This window comes from Orbicella franksi, chromosome 14, assembly GCF_964199315.1.
Source record: "Orbicella franksi chromosome 14, jaOrbFran1.1, whole genome shotgun sequence".
In the NCBI taxonomy this organism is placed as follows: domain Eukaryota; kingdom Metazoa; phylum Cnidaria; class Anthozoa; order Scleractinia; family Merulinidae; genus Orbicella; species Orbicella franksi.
The window spans coordinates 17,009,995-17,027,623 of NC_138158.1; the positions used below are offsets into that span (position 1 = coordinate 17,009,995).

The window sequence follows — 17,629 nt, forward strand, 5'->3', positions numbered from 1 at the left end:
CTGCCAACTGGGAATTGAAGGTACCAATATCTGCATGCAACCTGATATGAAGTAATATGTCTGTTCGAGACACCTGCAGAGGTTTCTGAAGGCTGACTTCAAGCCTAGATACCTGCAAAACTGACATTTAGAAATTATCAGGAGACCACTGGGGTAATCAACATTTCGGAAAATTTAACTGTTTCTCTGTCCATAACTTTCTCTCTTTCTTAATTTAAAATGTCCTTTATAATGAAAAACATGTAGATTATATTAATTACTAAAAGAGAAGAAAAAGAAAATTAACGATAAGCACGTTACATGACGTCTCGACGACGTCATGTCATGATTGTGGAATTGAAAAGAAATTAAAATAAGTGACCTATAATGCTATATATTCAGAAATGGAATTCTGACAAAATTCATTCATTCAAAGAGGGTAAAAGCAAGTCCTTAACTGATACGAAACGTTTCGCGCGAATAGAGTCTTATGAGTGTCCAGTTCCGGACATTTCTGTCTAATTTTGAGCATCGCAAAATTTCAACACTTAAGCTTGCCCCGGCATCCCTTAGGGATATTGAAAATCTCACAAAGGTTCACCAGCGGTTTTACATTATGTCCGTCCTTGAATGTCTTTTTTTTTCCTTCTGATCCTGTACACGTTGATGGAGGTAGCGCCACGTGTAGCCGATATATTTTGCATCTCACAGTTCACACTTAAATTCCTCATTTTTTTCCCTAATCTTTCTGCTTCTAAATTTAAGGCTGCAAATCATGATTGTTTTGTTTTCTTCTAAGGTCGTGAAGTTGTCTGTGAACCATGTCGGCAGATTTCTGATCCTTGTAAGGCATATATACTGATCTGTAAAGGACTGCCCTATGGCATACGAGTCAAGTGTGGAGGTTACTGGAGACCGTTGATGTTCGAGGCGATGAGTTTCTCGGGATATTTTAGTTTCAAAAACATCCCTTAGAATTTGGTCTACAGATAAAACGCGTCGCACGATCTAATATAGTTCTTAAACACGGTGACCGTTCGCACTTGCCATCAAAAGGCCTTTTGTAGTAGATGGCGGTTGAGGAGCCGATTGTTCGTATTTTTTTCTGTAAACACAGTTTTCAAGATAGTGATCTGTTTTGATTAAGAAAGATTGAAAGATTTTAGGGAAAAAAAGAAACACTAAAAAGCAAAGAAATATCTTCATGATGCGTAAGCCAGATTTGACCAGATAACTTGGACTGTCAACTACAAAGCTAGTCAGAAATGTATAACTTAGTGGTATTGTTGTGATAGCAAAGCGGTCAACTGTAGCCACTTTCTGCCGTTATGTCTGACGTCATGTCACCAAATAGTAACCCGAAGAACCGTTAACGCTGACGATGTAATTGACTGCTGTTAACTCTGACGTCACACAAAGACAAGTCCGGCACAACTAGCCTTTATAAAAGTAGTTAACTGTGTTGATGTGACCGCGTAGTCGACTGCAGCCATGTTCCACTGTAAATTCTAAAGTCATGTTACAAAAGGCTGCGACCGTTTGTAGAAGCACTCTTTTGGACAACTCCAGGCACACATACATGTATGAACAGTAAACGTGATCCGGGCAGCCAGGGAAGGATTGATAAATGCCACGGCCATTTTATGTTTACAACAGGTGTTTTTAGTTCCCAATCTTCCCGTGAGTATAACAGGAATGTGATCCTCACCGGAACATTGGGAACTAAAACACCTGTTGTAAAGACAAAATGGCCGTGGCATTTGTCAGTCCTTCCTTGGCTCCCCGGATCACCGTTTACTGTTCATACATGTATGTGTGCCGAGAGTTGTCCAAAAGAGTGCAAACCTTTCAAGAGGACTCTACATGATTAAACCGGCTTCGAGGAAAACAATGGTCAGTAATACAAAGAACATCGAAGTATGTGATCGTCACGCTCGACACAGATGAGGAACGTATAAATGTACTTTATATACAAACCTACAGCTGGAAGGAAAAGGTGGCAGTTTTAATGCTACTTAGGTTTCAAGGATCGCTGCAAAGGACCAAAACTTTAACCTTGAAGCCAGGTTAGAGATTTACGTGAATTTATCGGAGCACTTTAAGAAGGCGAGTGTGTTGGTTACTCGCTGGAATATTTTCCAAATTTCCTGAACTTTAAGCGGTCCTTAGTTTTGAAAACCTAGTGGGCAGACAAATTTTATTATTGTTTTAAATTAAGGGACATTTATACTTTCTATTCATGTACTTCAGCGGTTTCAAGCAGGTGCCACATTTTTAAAACATGCCTTCAAAGTAGAGCTATTTTCGCGTTTGCTTCAAAACTCGATTTAACGGGTAGAAAATCTTCTTTTAACCGTTGAAGGAACAACGTTGAATTATAACTGCAGCATGGCTAAACAAACTGCTATGATATTTCTATGGTTGAAAAAAGAATTGGGACTTTTGAGCGAATACTATTTTTTTTTTTGCAGCGCCGGCAATACGTGCTATTTTTTCACTTTGGGCAAACACGTAACTTGTGTCGAGCGGACCGAACTTCAATTAATCCTAGAAAACTTCAATTAGAATTTTTAATCAGATTAAACTCATTTTAGTAATTGACTAGGTAAGGGCTTCAAAATCCCAGCTTATGAGAAAAATCGAATTTTCGAAGTAAAATCAGTGGTCGGTTTTTACAGAGACAGCTTCTTAACTTCTTAGCATAATTACGTAACCTGCATACCAACGAATTTACATACCAGCACAAAACTATCTTACAATAACAACGTGAAAAATTATATTACCTATTTTTGAGAGGAAATGCTGCTGTCCGACGCGAGGTGCTCCTCAGGCAGACTGGATGGTTGGATGGCAGGTTGTTCAAGCTATGCAAAATGATCTACTAAGGGGAGTGGGGTTGGGTAATTGTGACGAGAAAAAAAATCAACCAAGCTGCTTTTAGACAAAAAAATACATACTAACATAACGAGAAAGGAAAATCATAAAGGGTTGAGAAAGAGAGATTTTTAGCGTTCAGTGTCCATAAATAAATTTAATTCATGCCTAACTCGAATCACTGACTGGAAAATTTGACCATTTACAGACTTTATGAAATGTCTGTAGATCCTGAATTTACAGACTTGGTCACTTATCCCGCTTAAAAACAAAATGCGTGTAAATTTATTTTGCAAAGATTTTGTTTAGTTTTTAGTTTTGTTAATTTAAAAATATTTGTAAAATGTTTGTAAATGGTACCGGCTAGAATAAGAGGAAAGAACTCATAATTTACCGACTTAACAAAATCTTCTAAGAATGTTTGTGAATTTACCGTTTACAAAGATTTTACGCGTTTAGCCCTATCATGTAAAATCTCTGTAACTTGACATACACGGGGCACCATAAAATCTCTGTAAATTGACATACTCGGGGCACCATAAACTCTGTGTAAATTGACATACTCGGGGCACCATAAAATCACTGTAAATTGACATACTCGGGGCACCATTAAATCGCTGTAAATTGACATACTCGAGGCACCATAAAATCTCTGTAAATTGACATATACTCGGCTATCAAAAAGAAAGCATACGTTATCCCAGGGACTATGTGAATACTCCTCGTTAAAATTCCGAAGCCAGGTATCATCAATTAAGCACAAATCTGGGCGTACCAAACTCTACCTGGTCAGGTATTCAGTTAATTGGGGCGCATCGCATGTAGATCGCCGACTGGAGATACTCCTTCCGCGAAGCGTGCTAAAACCTACTCAGGAGGTCGACAGCTATCGACCTGCAAATCAAGGTGTTCTTTCTCGAAGTAAAGCTACGGTAGTCTCCGAAGGAAAATCGGGCGAAGATAAATGATAAATATGACATCCGTGAATAGAAGCAACATACTTTTCTTGCGAACAGTTCTAATCAAACAGCCGGGCCCTAATAACACGACATAAAGTACCCTTCATAAACACGTTTGAAACAAAGAAAGGTCGAGAGACCGAGAAGAGAACGGTAAATGTACAAATGTCACGAACCGTATTAGTCGTGTAAGCCCGTTAACCCCATTTTACACTGGCCGCCGTATCGGAACCGAACCGAACCGAACTATTTCGCCCCAACTCAAAGTCGTGTCGTCCCCGAAAAAGTCGATTCGCCCCGATCGACCAAAAGTTAGTTCGCCGAAAGGTTTTTTGTACAATTTACAAAGGAATAAATGGTCGCAGTCATAAAGAATCAATTATATTGTTGCTATGAGAGTGCAACAACACTTCTACGAGCGTAATCCAGCAAATATATTTATTTTAGACGCAATGGCTCCTTAACTACGAAAACCTTTAATAAAATGGTTTAAAAGGCGTTTCATATACTCTACAGGGAAAAGCCGTGGAAGGTTTATTAAGTTGATCAAAGGTTTATTAAATCGATCAATCAACGGACTTTGTTTCTACGCCGTAATGAAACAAATATATTTTTTTCTGGTTAGCATGATTTGCACGAAGTGAAAGCCTATCTCAATTTGCTCAGTAATTTCCTAAAATTTTCATTCTCGGAACAGGGTTCATTTTCGGAACAGCGGCTAATGTAGTAGCTTTGGCCGAGGAGGTCTGGGTACTCAAGCTCGTTTTGTGGCGCTCGTGTTAACGATCTGAATATGTATTTTCCTTCGGAAGTTCAGCGTGAGCACGCATGTGATTTATGCTAACACATCTTGTGTTAGCACGTGGAGTCTCTCGAGACTCCAGTTGGAATATATATAAGGAGTGAATAGGTCGATATATTCATCAAGTGCGACACTACTCGACGGTGCTTGTAGTTTTCTTGTTTGTTTCATCGTGTTTGAGATGCCCTCGAGTCCCGAAATTTCGAAGAACCCTAAAGAGTCTGCTACAGAGGACGTTTTCGAACGTTTTAACACGTACCTTGACCACAAGATTGAAAATCTCTCGTCGGGATTAAGCTCGCAATCGTCAAGTGAAACTGGAAAATTGCAAAGAGCGTCTGAGGCCGGCAAGCTTAAGTTCCAAGGCAACAAAGACCAGTTCCTGTTTAACTCCGAACTTCAGGCGACGGTAGACGAAGCCGCTAATTTTCTTGGCTTGCGCGACGTCGACAAAGCTGCTGAAAAGGTTGAGGACTTAAGAAAAAGTTTGCGACATCGTCAGAAGATCATAAAACTGGCAGACAAGAGCGAAGCAGGTTGGCTTGCGGTGAAGGAATACGAGGCGGAGGAGTTAGCTAGTGATTCGGACGACGAGAAGAGGATCAGGAAGGCGCAGGAGAGGGCTTTGAAGAAGAAGAAGCAAAATGCTTTTAAGAAATCCGAGAAGAATAAGACTCCCCTCAGCGCTCATACTTCTCGTGCTGCTGACGACCGGTCTCTTTTTCGAGGTATGCTCCTTGCCCTTTCTTTGTTTTTTCAACGTGGCAGGCAGGTGCTCTCACTCTGCCTGCCTTACAGTCTTGTGTATTTGTGTTATGCTTCAGCGTTCTGAAGAAGGAAAATGTATTTTCCTTCGGAAGTTCAGCGTGAGCACGCATGTGATTTATGCTAACAAATCTTGTGTTAGCACGTGGAGTCTCTCGAGACTCCAGTTGGAATATATATAAGGAGTGAATAGGTTGATATATTCATCAAGTGCGACACTACTCGACGCTCCTTGTAGTTTTCTTGTTTGTTTTGTTTATTTTTTCCACGTTTTTATTTTTTCTTTAGTGAAGGCTTTCTGCTGTGCGTTCTTTGTTTTTTCGTTTTTCAGGCCGTAGAATGCCTTCTCCAGCAGACATCTGCTTCAGATGCGGAAAGAGAGGTCATTGGAGTTCAAGTTGCGGGAGGCTCAGCGACGGTCCTGGATTCGGGAATTACAGAAACACAACCAGACTTGGCTCAGGCAGTACATCCGGAGAGCAATCCCACAGACCAGACGAGCGACAGTCAACTATTTGAACATGATGATGCGGTCGGATGTTTCGAAGATATCATTAAGGATTTGACTGAAGCCACTTCTTGGGGACGGACCTGTGTTGCCAAAAGGCGTTTAATGCTGAAGCAAGTTTTATCGTCTAAGGCTAATTCTTCTGTTAAAAAGTATGTCGCTCAATGCAGGCTTTTCTGTCTTTATATGAAGTCCAGAGGCCTAAGATTGGTTTTGCCTTATGATAGTTTACTTATATCTGAATACCCGTCTAATCATCACGAAACCAAAAAATCATATGCTGTTGTTTTGTCGGCGTTTTGTGCGTTAAAATGGGTCCATGATCTCATTCCATACGGGATACAAGGTAATCCAGTTGATTCTGCACTATCTCGCAACATTCTGGAGGCTAGTAAACGTATATTTAGCAGACCAGTCAGAAAAAAGGAGCCTATTACTCCTGATATGATACGTCGAATTTGTATTAAGTTTGCTTATGAAGGCTGTAATCTTAGTGGTTTACGTACAGCATTAATTTTTGTTTTAGGCTTTTATGGCCTCTTCAGGGTTAATGAGCTTTTGGATATACAGGCTTCGGATATTGTAGTTTTTGATGATCATCTAGAGATTAATGTTAAGCATAGCAAAACTGATCAATATAAGCAAGGCAATATTGTGTTTATTTCTAAAAGTGGTGGTCTTGCATGTCCTCATTCATTATTAGCCCGTTATTTTTCAGCAGCAAGTATTGATCTAAGTTCATCTGCTCACATTTTTAGAACCCTTAAATTTGTCAAGAAGGGCAATTTGTATACTCTAGGCCCTAGGAGACTAAGTTATACTAGGTGTAGAGAGCTAATTAAAGAATCGCTTTCAGCTATAGGGATTAACTCCATCCCCTATAGTACTCATGCCTTAGATCAGGCGGTGCTACCTTTATAGCAGACAATCTTATGAAATCAGGTGCTTCTGGTAGGTTATTAATGCTTCACGGGCGATGGAAATCAGAGAAAGCTAAGAATATGTATGTTAAAGATTCTCTGGAAAGTAGGTTACAACTAACTAAATATTTTCCTACTTAGGCTTTTTCAGTCGTAAAGATGTAGCCAGTTTTCCCCTCCTCACATTGTTTGTACTTATTTGCCTAGCTTAGTGTGAAATGAATTCAAGCATCGTCGGGCAGGTGCTCTCACTCTGCCTGCCTTACAGTCTTGTGTATTTGTGTTATGCTTCAGCGTTCTGGAGAAGGAAAATGATTTTCCTTCGTACGAACGGAGTGAGAGAGAAGGAAATATAAGTTTCACGCACAGAATTTACACTTCTATAGAACCAAGTCAGAACTCGCTTCTTTTGTGGGTAAGACTAGCCTTAAACGGAATCTTCTTACTGCGATCTCAGATCTGTACGGCTTTTTCTGCCCAGATCTCGAGTTTCGTAGAGTGAACAGAGTGAAATCATCCGCCATTTTTGAATCTTGCCAGAATGCAGAAAAAACTTCACCTTCTCCATCTATAATTTAATGTATAAAGTATTTGACAAATTTGGTAGATCTTAACACATGCAAACTCTATCAGATCAGTTTCTATAAAAGACTTTTTTCCGTACAAGTGTGATTAATAACCTAAAAATACACGTGGCTCAACGATGCGACCCAGCCTAAATAGCACATTTTACAGTTTCATACTTTGTTATCATATAAATCTTTAGTACATGAATAGTGTTTTTTCTCTTATTATTATTGTTATCATATTATGATAATAATGAAATTCTGTTGTTTAAACGCCAACCGGGCATGTGTCCACCAATTTTAGAAAGTCGATGATAGCATGAGTTTGTTAATTAGTATTTTAGGATCTCATGATATTTTATTTTCATCAAAATTTTAGTCTATGATAGTGGAATTTGTGAAGATTTGTAAATAGGTGTTCTGAGGAGATTTTAATAAAGTTCTTGTTAGTTTTGAAATAATAATAATAATAATAATAATAAATATTAAATATTAAATGTTAAATAATAATAATAATAATAATATTTGTTACAGGAAGCTCACTCACCTACCTGTGATATACAGAGAGGTCATGTTCTAAATATATCAGTAATCACATAAATAAAGGAATAAAATATGTTCTAGAACTAAAATAATGCAGAAAGAAAAAGAAATTACATAACTGAGAATGATTCCAGAAATTTACATTTAAAATCAGATATGGTACACGAGTTTCTTAAATCACTATCTAAATTTTCCCAATCTTTGAAGACATGGTAACAAGTTCTTTCCTATCCCCAATTTCGTTTTACAGATGGAAGTTTAAGATCGTCTTTGTTGCGTGTACTGTAATTATGTACACTGTTGTTTCTTAGCAGTTCTCAGGATACTGTGGGAAGTTATTCCATTACCGCACTTGTAAACATAGAGGCAGCGATAAAAGAGCCTCCTTAGTCTATTAAATGGTAAAAACTATGCATGCACTACCCCGCAAGGGATGTTTCATTGTTTTCATGATATTGGGGCAAGTTTTCGTAATGGAGTGAAAATCTCAACTAGGCACAGTGACCAGGATGAAATCGCACTTGTCTTGTTTGCACTTAAAAGAGGGCAACCTCCTGAGGTATACCCAAATTTTCGAAAAAAGGTTTCCTGGAAATTTCAGTTCCATCTGCACTCTGGAAATTTCGGAATTTTCGGTTGAATGATTCGCTTTACGGAAATTCATCAATTTCCGGGTTTTCTGGAACTTTTCCCGGAAAATTTCCATACCATTTGTCCCTTTTGTTTTGTTTAGTTCAACAAAGAAATGGTACTGTTTTTCGTTTCAGAGTGATTTATTGACATAGTGAGTATGAATGTTATCAGGGTGAACGCTTGCAATTCACAAGGTAAACATGTTCAGCAAAAATAACTTCTCGAAACTAAATTTTATGTCGTGTCACGGAAAGAAAACGAAATTAAAATGTCATGCAGGTAGCAATAATTGGCGACTTAAATGTTGCTAAGTCTTACTGAAACGATGTGTTCTAGAGAAACGAAGATATCTGTTTACGTGCTTGATTTAAATGTGATTAAGATGACAACTACGGCGACATAATTTTGGTCAAACAGAACACTTGTCAGGAATAACAATCCCGCCCCTTTTCTGTGGCTGTTTACGAGAAAAGAACACGCACTTGGTGCGTTTGGACGATACAACAGATACGATATATTGTGGAACGTAACTAATTCATCATATTGTAGTTTAATTAACGTTGGTATAATATGGCTTTTTTATGAGGTTTTCTTGATATCGTAGGTGTCTACATTTTCCAGATTTAGTTGAATTTCTCGAATTTCCGCCACAATTCCAGTAGCTTTACTTCAAAGAGCGCGCTTTTAAAAATAAGAAAATTTGTATTTCGACATACCGCGGCATTTCAAGAGCTGGTCTCCATGAAAAAACCGATAGCATTTGTATTTTAGCTTCATAACTCAGTATTCAAGCCAAAGTGGAGGAATAATTGCACAACTGTCGTCACACATGAGGCGTCCTTTTTGAAAAGAAATTATAACATAACTAAAGCAAAGCGCGCGCTCTGATTGGTTAATTTAGCGTCTACTATTTTCCCATGGGTGTACGCTGCTGACGTGTATGCTAATGTTTACAAAGCAAATCTTTTGACAGACATTGTTTCCAAAGTAATGGCCGACGTTCTTTTGCCAGAAATGCGAAACTGTCTTCACAGTTGTGTGAAGATGAAACTTTATCGAGTTACTGGTATGCAGTCGGTTGTCATGAATGAATTTTCGCGCGCTTGTTTTCTCTTGTCATGTAAGACTACACGAACATTTTTTTGTGATGTAGCTCAATAAAAGGACTTCTGTTGTTCCAATGTCTCAATGTTATGTTATAAAACAAATGGTAAACGCCATAGCGTGCACTATTGAGTTATGGATGCACTTGGGTGGTTTGCTAAGCACTCAAGAAGCTAGAGTCGCACTCGACTATCGCCTCGTGCGACTCTCACGCTTCTTTCGTGCTTAGCAACCTCCCGCGTGCATCCATAACTCAATAGTACACGCTATGGCGTTTACCATTTGTTAAATATACTGCGTCACTAACAACGAAACGTAAGGTGCCGCATCCATTCGAACCAAGACTGCCTGGCACAGAAATGGAAATATTATGCGTCAAATGCTTTTGCCTCTTAGCTTTATTTAGCCTCACACACAATACTTTGAATTTCTGAAAATTTGGTGGGGCTGTGCGGCCCGCTTCCCAAAGCACTTACCCTATTTAAGACCAAAGTCTGTGATTTTTCTAACCTATTTATGGCCTGAGCCTTAAATTAATACCCTGTTTCAGACCTGCCGTAGTTCTCTAGTTCAGAATGATGTTAAAGGTATTGTGAATGGCTTTAGTTGCTGGTCTTACCGATAATGATGAAAAAAGTAGCTTCTCCTAAAAAACATACCTAATTCAAGACTAGCTTGCTTGCAAAAACCATACCAAGTTTGAGACCAAAATGACCAAGATCGATACTCTACTGACTAAAATGTCTTAAAAAAACATGTCCCTCTGACGCTGGCCATACCTATATAGTAGATATAAGGGAGCATCCCTCCTCCCTTAGGGTAGAGTCAGAGTGAAGTATCACAAGTAAATACATTTCGAAGCGCGTTGACTGTAATAACTGATACATGTGTAGTCAACTTAAATTAATTAGCCCTTTCTGTTTTACAATAGGTTCTGTACTAAACCTCACCTGGACGAAAAAGCTCAGGCTCTAGCAAATGGGCAGATCAGTGCGGTGCAAGGCGGCGCATTAAAAGCACATATACCCCTCACCCCGGGAATTCTCATGCACAAGATATCAAAACCCCAGCCTTTCTCAGACTTTGAATGAATATCTTTCCGGAAACGAAACACTATTCTTTCTGAGAAATAGCTCCTTGTTGAGTTTACCATTTGAGATTTTGGTTGAATGCAAAGCATCGTTTGACCCAGACCTCTCACGGCTGGAAATGTTTGAGGCACTGCCCAAGCTCCGGACTCCACGCGGCTTCTGTATTCTGTACTTTCGTTGTACCTGTACGAAGCATAATTTCCTCTGAAATGTTGTATTTCTGTTAAAATGCAAGTATGATATTGTCAAAGAAAGTGGCAGAAAGAATTGAATTTTATTGCCCTTCTCAAATCTCAAATCTGGAGTGGAGTAAGGCATCGATCAGCTTGCCTTGAACACGAAGAAATTGATTAGGAATTATTTAGCAGTAAAGACGGACTCCAGAAATGCTTAAAGAGGTAAGGAAATCTTATTTTTAACCATTAAGTTACAAACAGAACACTTCACATTTAAAAAAGAGAAAAAGTGTGGGGTGGAAGAAGGGAGGGGTTAGCACCAATAAACTACTCTTTATGCAAAAGAAATCAGAGTTCATCGCCGACACCGATGAAGTATATTTAATTGGACTTGATCAGAGTTAACCATTTGTGCTCGTTAATTCTTTTGTCTCAAGACTGAAAGCATCCGATTATTGAAACAGCCAGAAGCCAGAAATGCAACAACCATGCCTTGTAAAGGCTGATTTATAATAACATTATTTAAGCGATCCTACTGTCAGCCACTTAACAATGTCAAGGTATGTATGTAAGGTAGATTACATACCGCTCCATCGAATGACGAACACTGAATACTTTAATCGCATCGCATCTACACTTATAGCACGTTCTTTACTTCTGTTTTAGGCCGTTATCTAACGTAGGTTACCAGTTTGTCTTTCCTCTTTTCCGATCACAAACATTGGACGCCCTCAATTTAATTTTTTTTCGCGGAATAGGCTATTTTACAGTTCTGTAAAATGTAAAAACCTTGGCATGAGGGCCAGATTTTGGTTCACCTTAGTTAGTATGTTATGAGATCAAAAACTAGTTAGCACGATACTGAGTATCGAGGTTTGTATAATAACAAAGTCAAATCTAGCCTCACTTCTGTTCAACGGCCTGAACACTACGCAAGGAATTGTATAATAAGCTCTTTCCGAAAATTTCGGTTCAACGGTCACATTACTAAAATTTTATTAGTTTTTGGCTTCTCTGTAAACTTTCCGAGGTGAAGACAATTTGAAAGTGTATTCGGTTCAGTTTCAAATTTGCAACACTGTCACGAAGGAATTTCCGCAGCTGGCAGGCGCTTGAGAAGAGCAAGTTCTCAAGTTGGATCTGCACGAATCAAAGAAACCTACAAACGTTGCTCTTACTTAAACCCACACCTGAAACACGCTTAAACAACAACAACAACAACAACAACAACAACAACAACAACAACACAACCTCGAACTGCCGAATGTGTAAAATTTCAGAGTAGAAACTCTGACGAATATCTTCTGGTACAATAGGCCTATTTTCATACTTTAACATTTTGGTTAACTTGGCTCCGAGCCTTAGAGGAATAATTATGAAAAAAGCTAGTACCTCGCTGGAAACCTGGACTGTTTCTTTCGTATCTAAACGCGGCATTATCATCTTATTAGCTGCATTGTGTCCCGTTGTCCAATGTTTAATAATTCAATGTTGGTCTCGGTGGCAACATCTACCACACTAGTAAGTGGCTGAGACCCCGCCTGGTCAACTCCTAAAAGCTAACAAAAAGATCTCAGAATATTTAGAGAAAGCGCAGATTAACTACGCAAAACACGTTAGTTCACATCTGCAACAACATGCAAAATAACGCTGACAAAATAACTACAAATATTTGAAACCAGCACTGAACACGTCCAGGGTTCCCTCCTGCAGTCTCTGGCATTGCAAGCGCAGTGCTAACATCCTGCACTAGAATCGCATCTGACTGTGCCCCTACCCTGATTAGGGCGTACCCTCCTACTGGCTCGCTCTCTGTTGTCAAGGAAACGGAAACTTTATCTTCCTCGTTGTCTTGCGCAGTAATGTCACAACTGAAAGACCTCTGCCTGCCGTCGGACGAACTCTCTACGATCACGAATTTGAAGACACCGGTTTCGCTCTGAATGGATCCCTGCTTGACATCCCCATTGGTTAAAGAGAACTGGACGTCGCCGCTGCTATGAAGCACCAGTGTGACAAGAGGATTTGAATCTATTGCCGTGCCTGTTGCGTCTTTCACATGCAATGTGATGCTGACACTTCTTTCGCCGTCTTCTCCACCAGTCTTGATGAAGGAAACTTGGCCAACAATTTGTGAAAATTCACGAGCTGACACCTTGTACAGGACTTTTTCAGATACAACTTGACCACCATCTCCCGAAAACATCACACTGTTATGACCAGTTAGCACATCTTTGCAATCCTTGTTAGCGGTGGCTTTCCAGGGGAAACTTTCACTATCACCTTTGCTTCTGTCAGAACTTGCTGCCAGCGCGTCTTTAAACGCTTTCTCCTGATCCGGTGGAAGGTCATAGTAGATTCTCCTCTTGTCAGAAACATTATACCGTAGTGCAACCAGGTCTCGGACATCTGGATTATCCGTAGTGGAAGACCAGATGGTTATGGTGAATGTCTCTGATAGGTCGAGCAACCAGTGAAACTGTTCCCAAGACCTTTGAACAAGATTAGCACGGACAGGAAAGGTGATAGGCTGAGCGATCTGAGAGACAAGTTGCCCCATAGGAAGCACTTGAGACCAGTTGTAGAAGTTTTCTGGGGCTGTCATATTTTTCCCAGTTGTCCAACTAATTGAAAGAGTTCCATTAGGGAAGTACCTTTTGCAGAGAGACAAGAATCTAGCGTGGTCGACCGGAACGCACACCTTATCGTAGCAGGGACCGGGCAAGATGTCTGCATTGAGCCAAATCGGGGTTTTGACCTCTTGCCCGAACGTGATGTTCTGAACCATCTTCAGGGAAGGTTCCACCACCTCGATGGTCTTGAAGTCCAACTTGATTCCTTTTGTCGAATTCGTTGTTTGTGTCAAGAAGCCGTGTAATGTTAAGTTGCTGTCCACGTCTGGGGGATGTGCCATTACAGGAGTTCCATTCACAATGTTGTTCCGCATCAAGACATCTGCCTCTAGCATCATAATGTCTCCTAACAAGCCCTGTTCCAATTTCTCCGGTGAATTAACTGCGTGCAACCAAGTGATGTCAAGAGCGTCTCGCACTCCAAAGAAGGCCAGAATGTCATCTCGTGCGTCTTGGTGATGAATGGGTTTGCAAAGTTTACTTTCTTGACCTATAGCTGATGGATTTAGCAATCCTGAAGAAGACGACATGGGAAATACGTGAGTGAAAAGTGGGTCAACTAAAGGACTTTCTTATTTACGCTAAGGCGGCGTAGTTCACGCTGGCGACGTAACGACATGAACATAACAACATAATAGCAACATAACAGCATGATAAGGAGAAAACCTGATCTTTTCCTTATGCTTGTATGTCGATGTTCACAATGCGACACAAGCTACTATTTATATAGCGTTATGTCGTTTTTGTCGTTACGTTATGTCGCAAGTGTGAACTAGGCCTCACTTAATCATAACAATATTTCTATGAATATTATATGACGCACGGATTCCACAAAGATGAATATTTAATCAATACTGCTCAAAAGCATCATAATATGAATTACATGGCGTGTTTAGCGAATTCAGTTAAGAGCAAATACTCATGCTGTATTTAGAAAACTTACACATCGACAATAACTGAACTGCCATTCAATTAACAGCGAAAAGAGGTTGAAAACCTCACAACTTGCAATTACTGAGCTTACGTGCGCGTGCGAATAGACCGAGCAAAGTCATCTAGCTTAAATCGACTTCGCAAATAACGAACCACGTAGATACCCAAGATGATAGCTGTCCCAGAATCTCGATAGCTTTGGATAAAAGAGAAGTTTCTAAACTTACCAAGAGCTATTCCAATCAGCACGTATCTCATTTTGCGAGAAATATACGATGCTGTTTCGAGATGTCGTGACCACCTTGTGGCTCTCCACCACGTTATTCAATCATTTACCATATCTGACGTTTCCTAGGAAACTGTCTTTTTCTAATGGACCAGAGAAGAGGCCTGGAGAAAAATATCTCGGTGAAGACAACCTTTCTTTGGGGAAATCAGCCCTCTAAATATCCCTTTCTTAAATGACGATACCATTCGTTTCTTCAGACGCGGCAGAGTCTTAGCAGATGAAGATAGACGCACCACAGTAAACTCAATCGCAAGAAGAGATAAAACGAAGGAGGTAGAGGTGATAGTCCAGTTTTCGATCACAATGATAGAGGGAAACATATTTTTCTACTTCTTTTGAGGAAGGGTTTGTATAATTTGTGTAATTCAAATTGGGTTTCTGATAAGCCAGCTTTTTTAGACATCGAAATGTCGGAGGGGGACTACTAAAAAAGTTATCTATAGGGAAGCCCCGCCCCGAGGTCAAAACCCATACCCATTTATATTTCGACAGAAATGGTAGCCCTGTCACATACTTTCAATAGAAAATGGCATTCCTTTCACATAACTACAGTGCGCTTTTACCGATCCATAAAATTCCAATATTTAATTAACCGTCCGAACAAGAGATTCATCCGATGTTCATCTTTTATACACACAGACGATTGATCCATTTAAGGTAGCTCAAAACAGGTTCTAACACTTAGATTTTGATAGGTCGTTATAACCACTCTTTATCACTAGATGCTACAATCATGGTATCAAAAAACTGCCCAATCATTGGTGAACACGTTGTTATCATTTTCGTGCCTCAATAGGCTACCATAGCAACGGTATGACCTTCTAAAAACACCCTTAATTACTCATCATGCTTATTAAATGTTGATAGTATAAAAAAGTTTCACCGTGCCGTTTTTGAATTATAAGCCCCTAGAGCTGTATATGTATGTAATCAAGGGTGTTTTTAGAAGATCATACTGTTGCTATGGTAACATATTGCGTCACGAAAATAATAACAACGTGTTCACCAATGATTGGGCAGTTTTTTGATACCATGATTGTAGCATCAAGTGATAAAGAGTGGTTATAACGACCCATCAAAATCTAAGTGCTGGAAACTGTTTTGAGCCAACTTAAGCGAATACAGAATTAGTCTCTTCCTAGTTTAAGACGCATGTAAGCAGGTAGCTCGTCTCGACGCACAATTTGTCTTGTGCCTGTCTTTGCACTAAGACGCATAATCGGTCGCACTTAAAGCAACTTACCCGCAAGGTCATCCAGACGAATTATGCACCTCTCTACCACGGCCACGGCAACCGTTAAAGCGCGTCTTACCTGACAAATAACCTCTCAACAACGGCAATTTAATTAACGACTGACGAACGGTTCCTAACAAACTCTGTTTTTTTTATTATATAAGGCAACTAGGCTTGATTCCTACTTCGCGTGTGAGGTGTCATATCACGCTCCTATCTTCCCATAACGGCAACCTTTCTACAACGGTTACTTTCCTCTGTACCCAAGGTGGCCGTTGTCGAGAGGTTCGCGTGTACAATCCCTTATCGGCTGATAGCAAAATAGTGTTCTCAGACAAACTCCCAATCACTGTGGAATTAAATATGATTATTTTTCTGATATCGCTTTCGTAAGAAAGGCGTAAACTGCCTCAAATGTTATTTACTTTCCTAATTGTAAGGCTTGAAGAAACTGACCTTCAGTCGAACAAAGTGAAACTTTGTGGTTGACCTTGCGAAAATGTGTACTAGTTTTCAGAAAAAAAAACCCCGTATGTTTAGCTAAGTTAATTGCAAATAAATACATAGTTCGGGGAGCTTTTCAGTTACCATATAAACTTTCACATTCCATGATTACTTCTTTGTATTACCTTATAACTGAGGAGAGGAAAACCAGCATTCTGTGGCTAAAGTCTAGTTCACACTTGTGAGATAAGCTTAACACTAGTGAAATAATCGTGAGCGCCAGGACAAGAAAATGAAACATGTTTCTTTTCCTTATGCTTATGCTTGGTCTTATTTCACTAATGCTATGCTTATTTCACAAGTGTGTACCAGGCTTTAGGCTATCAATATATCTCGAACCGACTATCAATTAAATCTACCATCGCAAATCCTTTATCAATATTCTAAATGGTGGTAACTTTTTCTGCAGCCGTAACCCGAGCAGGGACTTGTTTTAGTGCGCAATTAGATTCCATTTAGGTCTGTGTTGTAACGCGCGCGCTTGATAACGCGCGTGCATTTTCATATTGCTGCATATAATCAACTAGCACATATCCACAGGTCGTCCAAGCGTAATATAAGATTTTGTAGTGGTGAACTGTCGCTGAAATATAAGAGTTTGTATGGAGATTAGAAGATGGCATTAAATTCGTTCAATGTACGGGTAATTTACCGAACAAAGACTCTTGAACATTCAATGGTGTCATTTTGTCTCATTCTGGAGAGTTTAAAGAAAATTTTGAGCGAATTTTGATTTATTTGTCCTACGCTGTTATTAATAACACCGTAGGGTAAATAAATAAATCAAAATTTCCTCAAATCTCCTATAAACTCTCCAGAATGACACCATTAAATGTTCAAGAGTCTTTATTCGGTAAAATACCCATACATTGATTGATTTCGATGACATCTTCTATTCTCTATACAAACTCTTATATTTCAGCCATCGTTTACCACTGCAAACTCTTATATTACGCTTGGTATTTTTTGCAACGGTACTGATCGCTTGTTCAGTTGCCCTGACGAAGTCTTTGTTAAATAGAGACGAAATATCGGCAAGTCATATTTCCAGTGTTTGTTGTAATATTCTATATGGTGTATAGATGTCTATGTGTTTTTATTTTTGTTTATAATATA

At 39.5% G+C, this 17,629-nt stretch overlaps 3 protein-coding genes across 3 annotated transcripts in view; 1 reads left to right on the forward strand and 2 right to left on the reverse strand.

The window, feature by feature from the left end:
- LOC145468667 (neogenin-like) overlaps positions 1-17,629 on the reverse strand; it is a 114,450-nt gene that overhangs the window by 29,018 nt on the left and 67,803 nt on the right. The window lies entirely within an intron of this gene.
- Positions 4,345-7,163, forward strand: LOC145467443 (uncharacterized). The gene is made up of 2 exons (XM_081450997.1): positions 4,345-5,386; positions 7,050-7,163. The coding sequence occupies exons 1-2, from the start codon at positions 4,796-4,798 to the stop codon at positions 7,161-7,163; spliced, it is 705 nt and encodes a 234-aa protein (XP_081307123.1). The 5' UTR covers positions 4,345-4,795.
- LOC145467357 (protein FAM151A-like) lies at positions 11,399-16,478 on the reverse strand. The gene is made up of 2 exons (XM_081450907.1): positions 14,714-16,478; positions 11,399-14,067 (listed from the first exon to the last, which is right to left on the reverse strand). Exons 1-2 carry the CDS (start codon positions 14,742-14,744, stop codon positions 12,542-12,544), a joined length of 1,557 nt encoding a protein of 518 aa, XP_081307033.1. The 5' UTR covers positions 14,745-16,478; the 3' UTR covers positions 11,399-12,541.

What these genes read in the sequence shown, in the direction of transcription:
- LOC145467443 (XM_081450997.1), top strand. Translation starts at nt 4,796, where the DNA reads ATGCCCTCGAGTCCCGAAATTTCGAAGAACCCTAAAGAGTCTGCTACA. An exon ending in TTTTTCAACGTGGCAGGCAG is followed by an intron (nt 5,387 to 7,049) that starts GTGCTCTCACTC and finishes ATCGTCGGGCAG; the next exon opens with GTGCTCTCACTCTGCCTGCC.
- LOC145467357 (XM_081450907.1), bottom strand. Translation starts at nt 14,744, where the DNA reads ATGAGATACGTGCTGATTGGAATAGCTCTTG. An exon ending in GCTGATTGGAATAGCTCTTG is followed by an intron (nt 14,068 to 14,713) that starts GTAAGTTTAGAA and finishes CGTCTTCTTCAG; the next exon opens with GATTGCTAAATCCATCAGCT.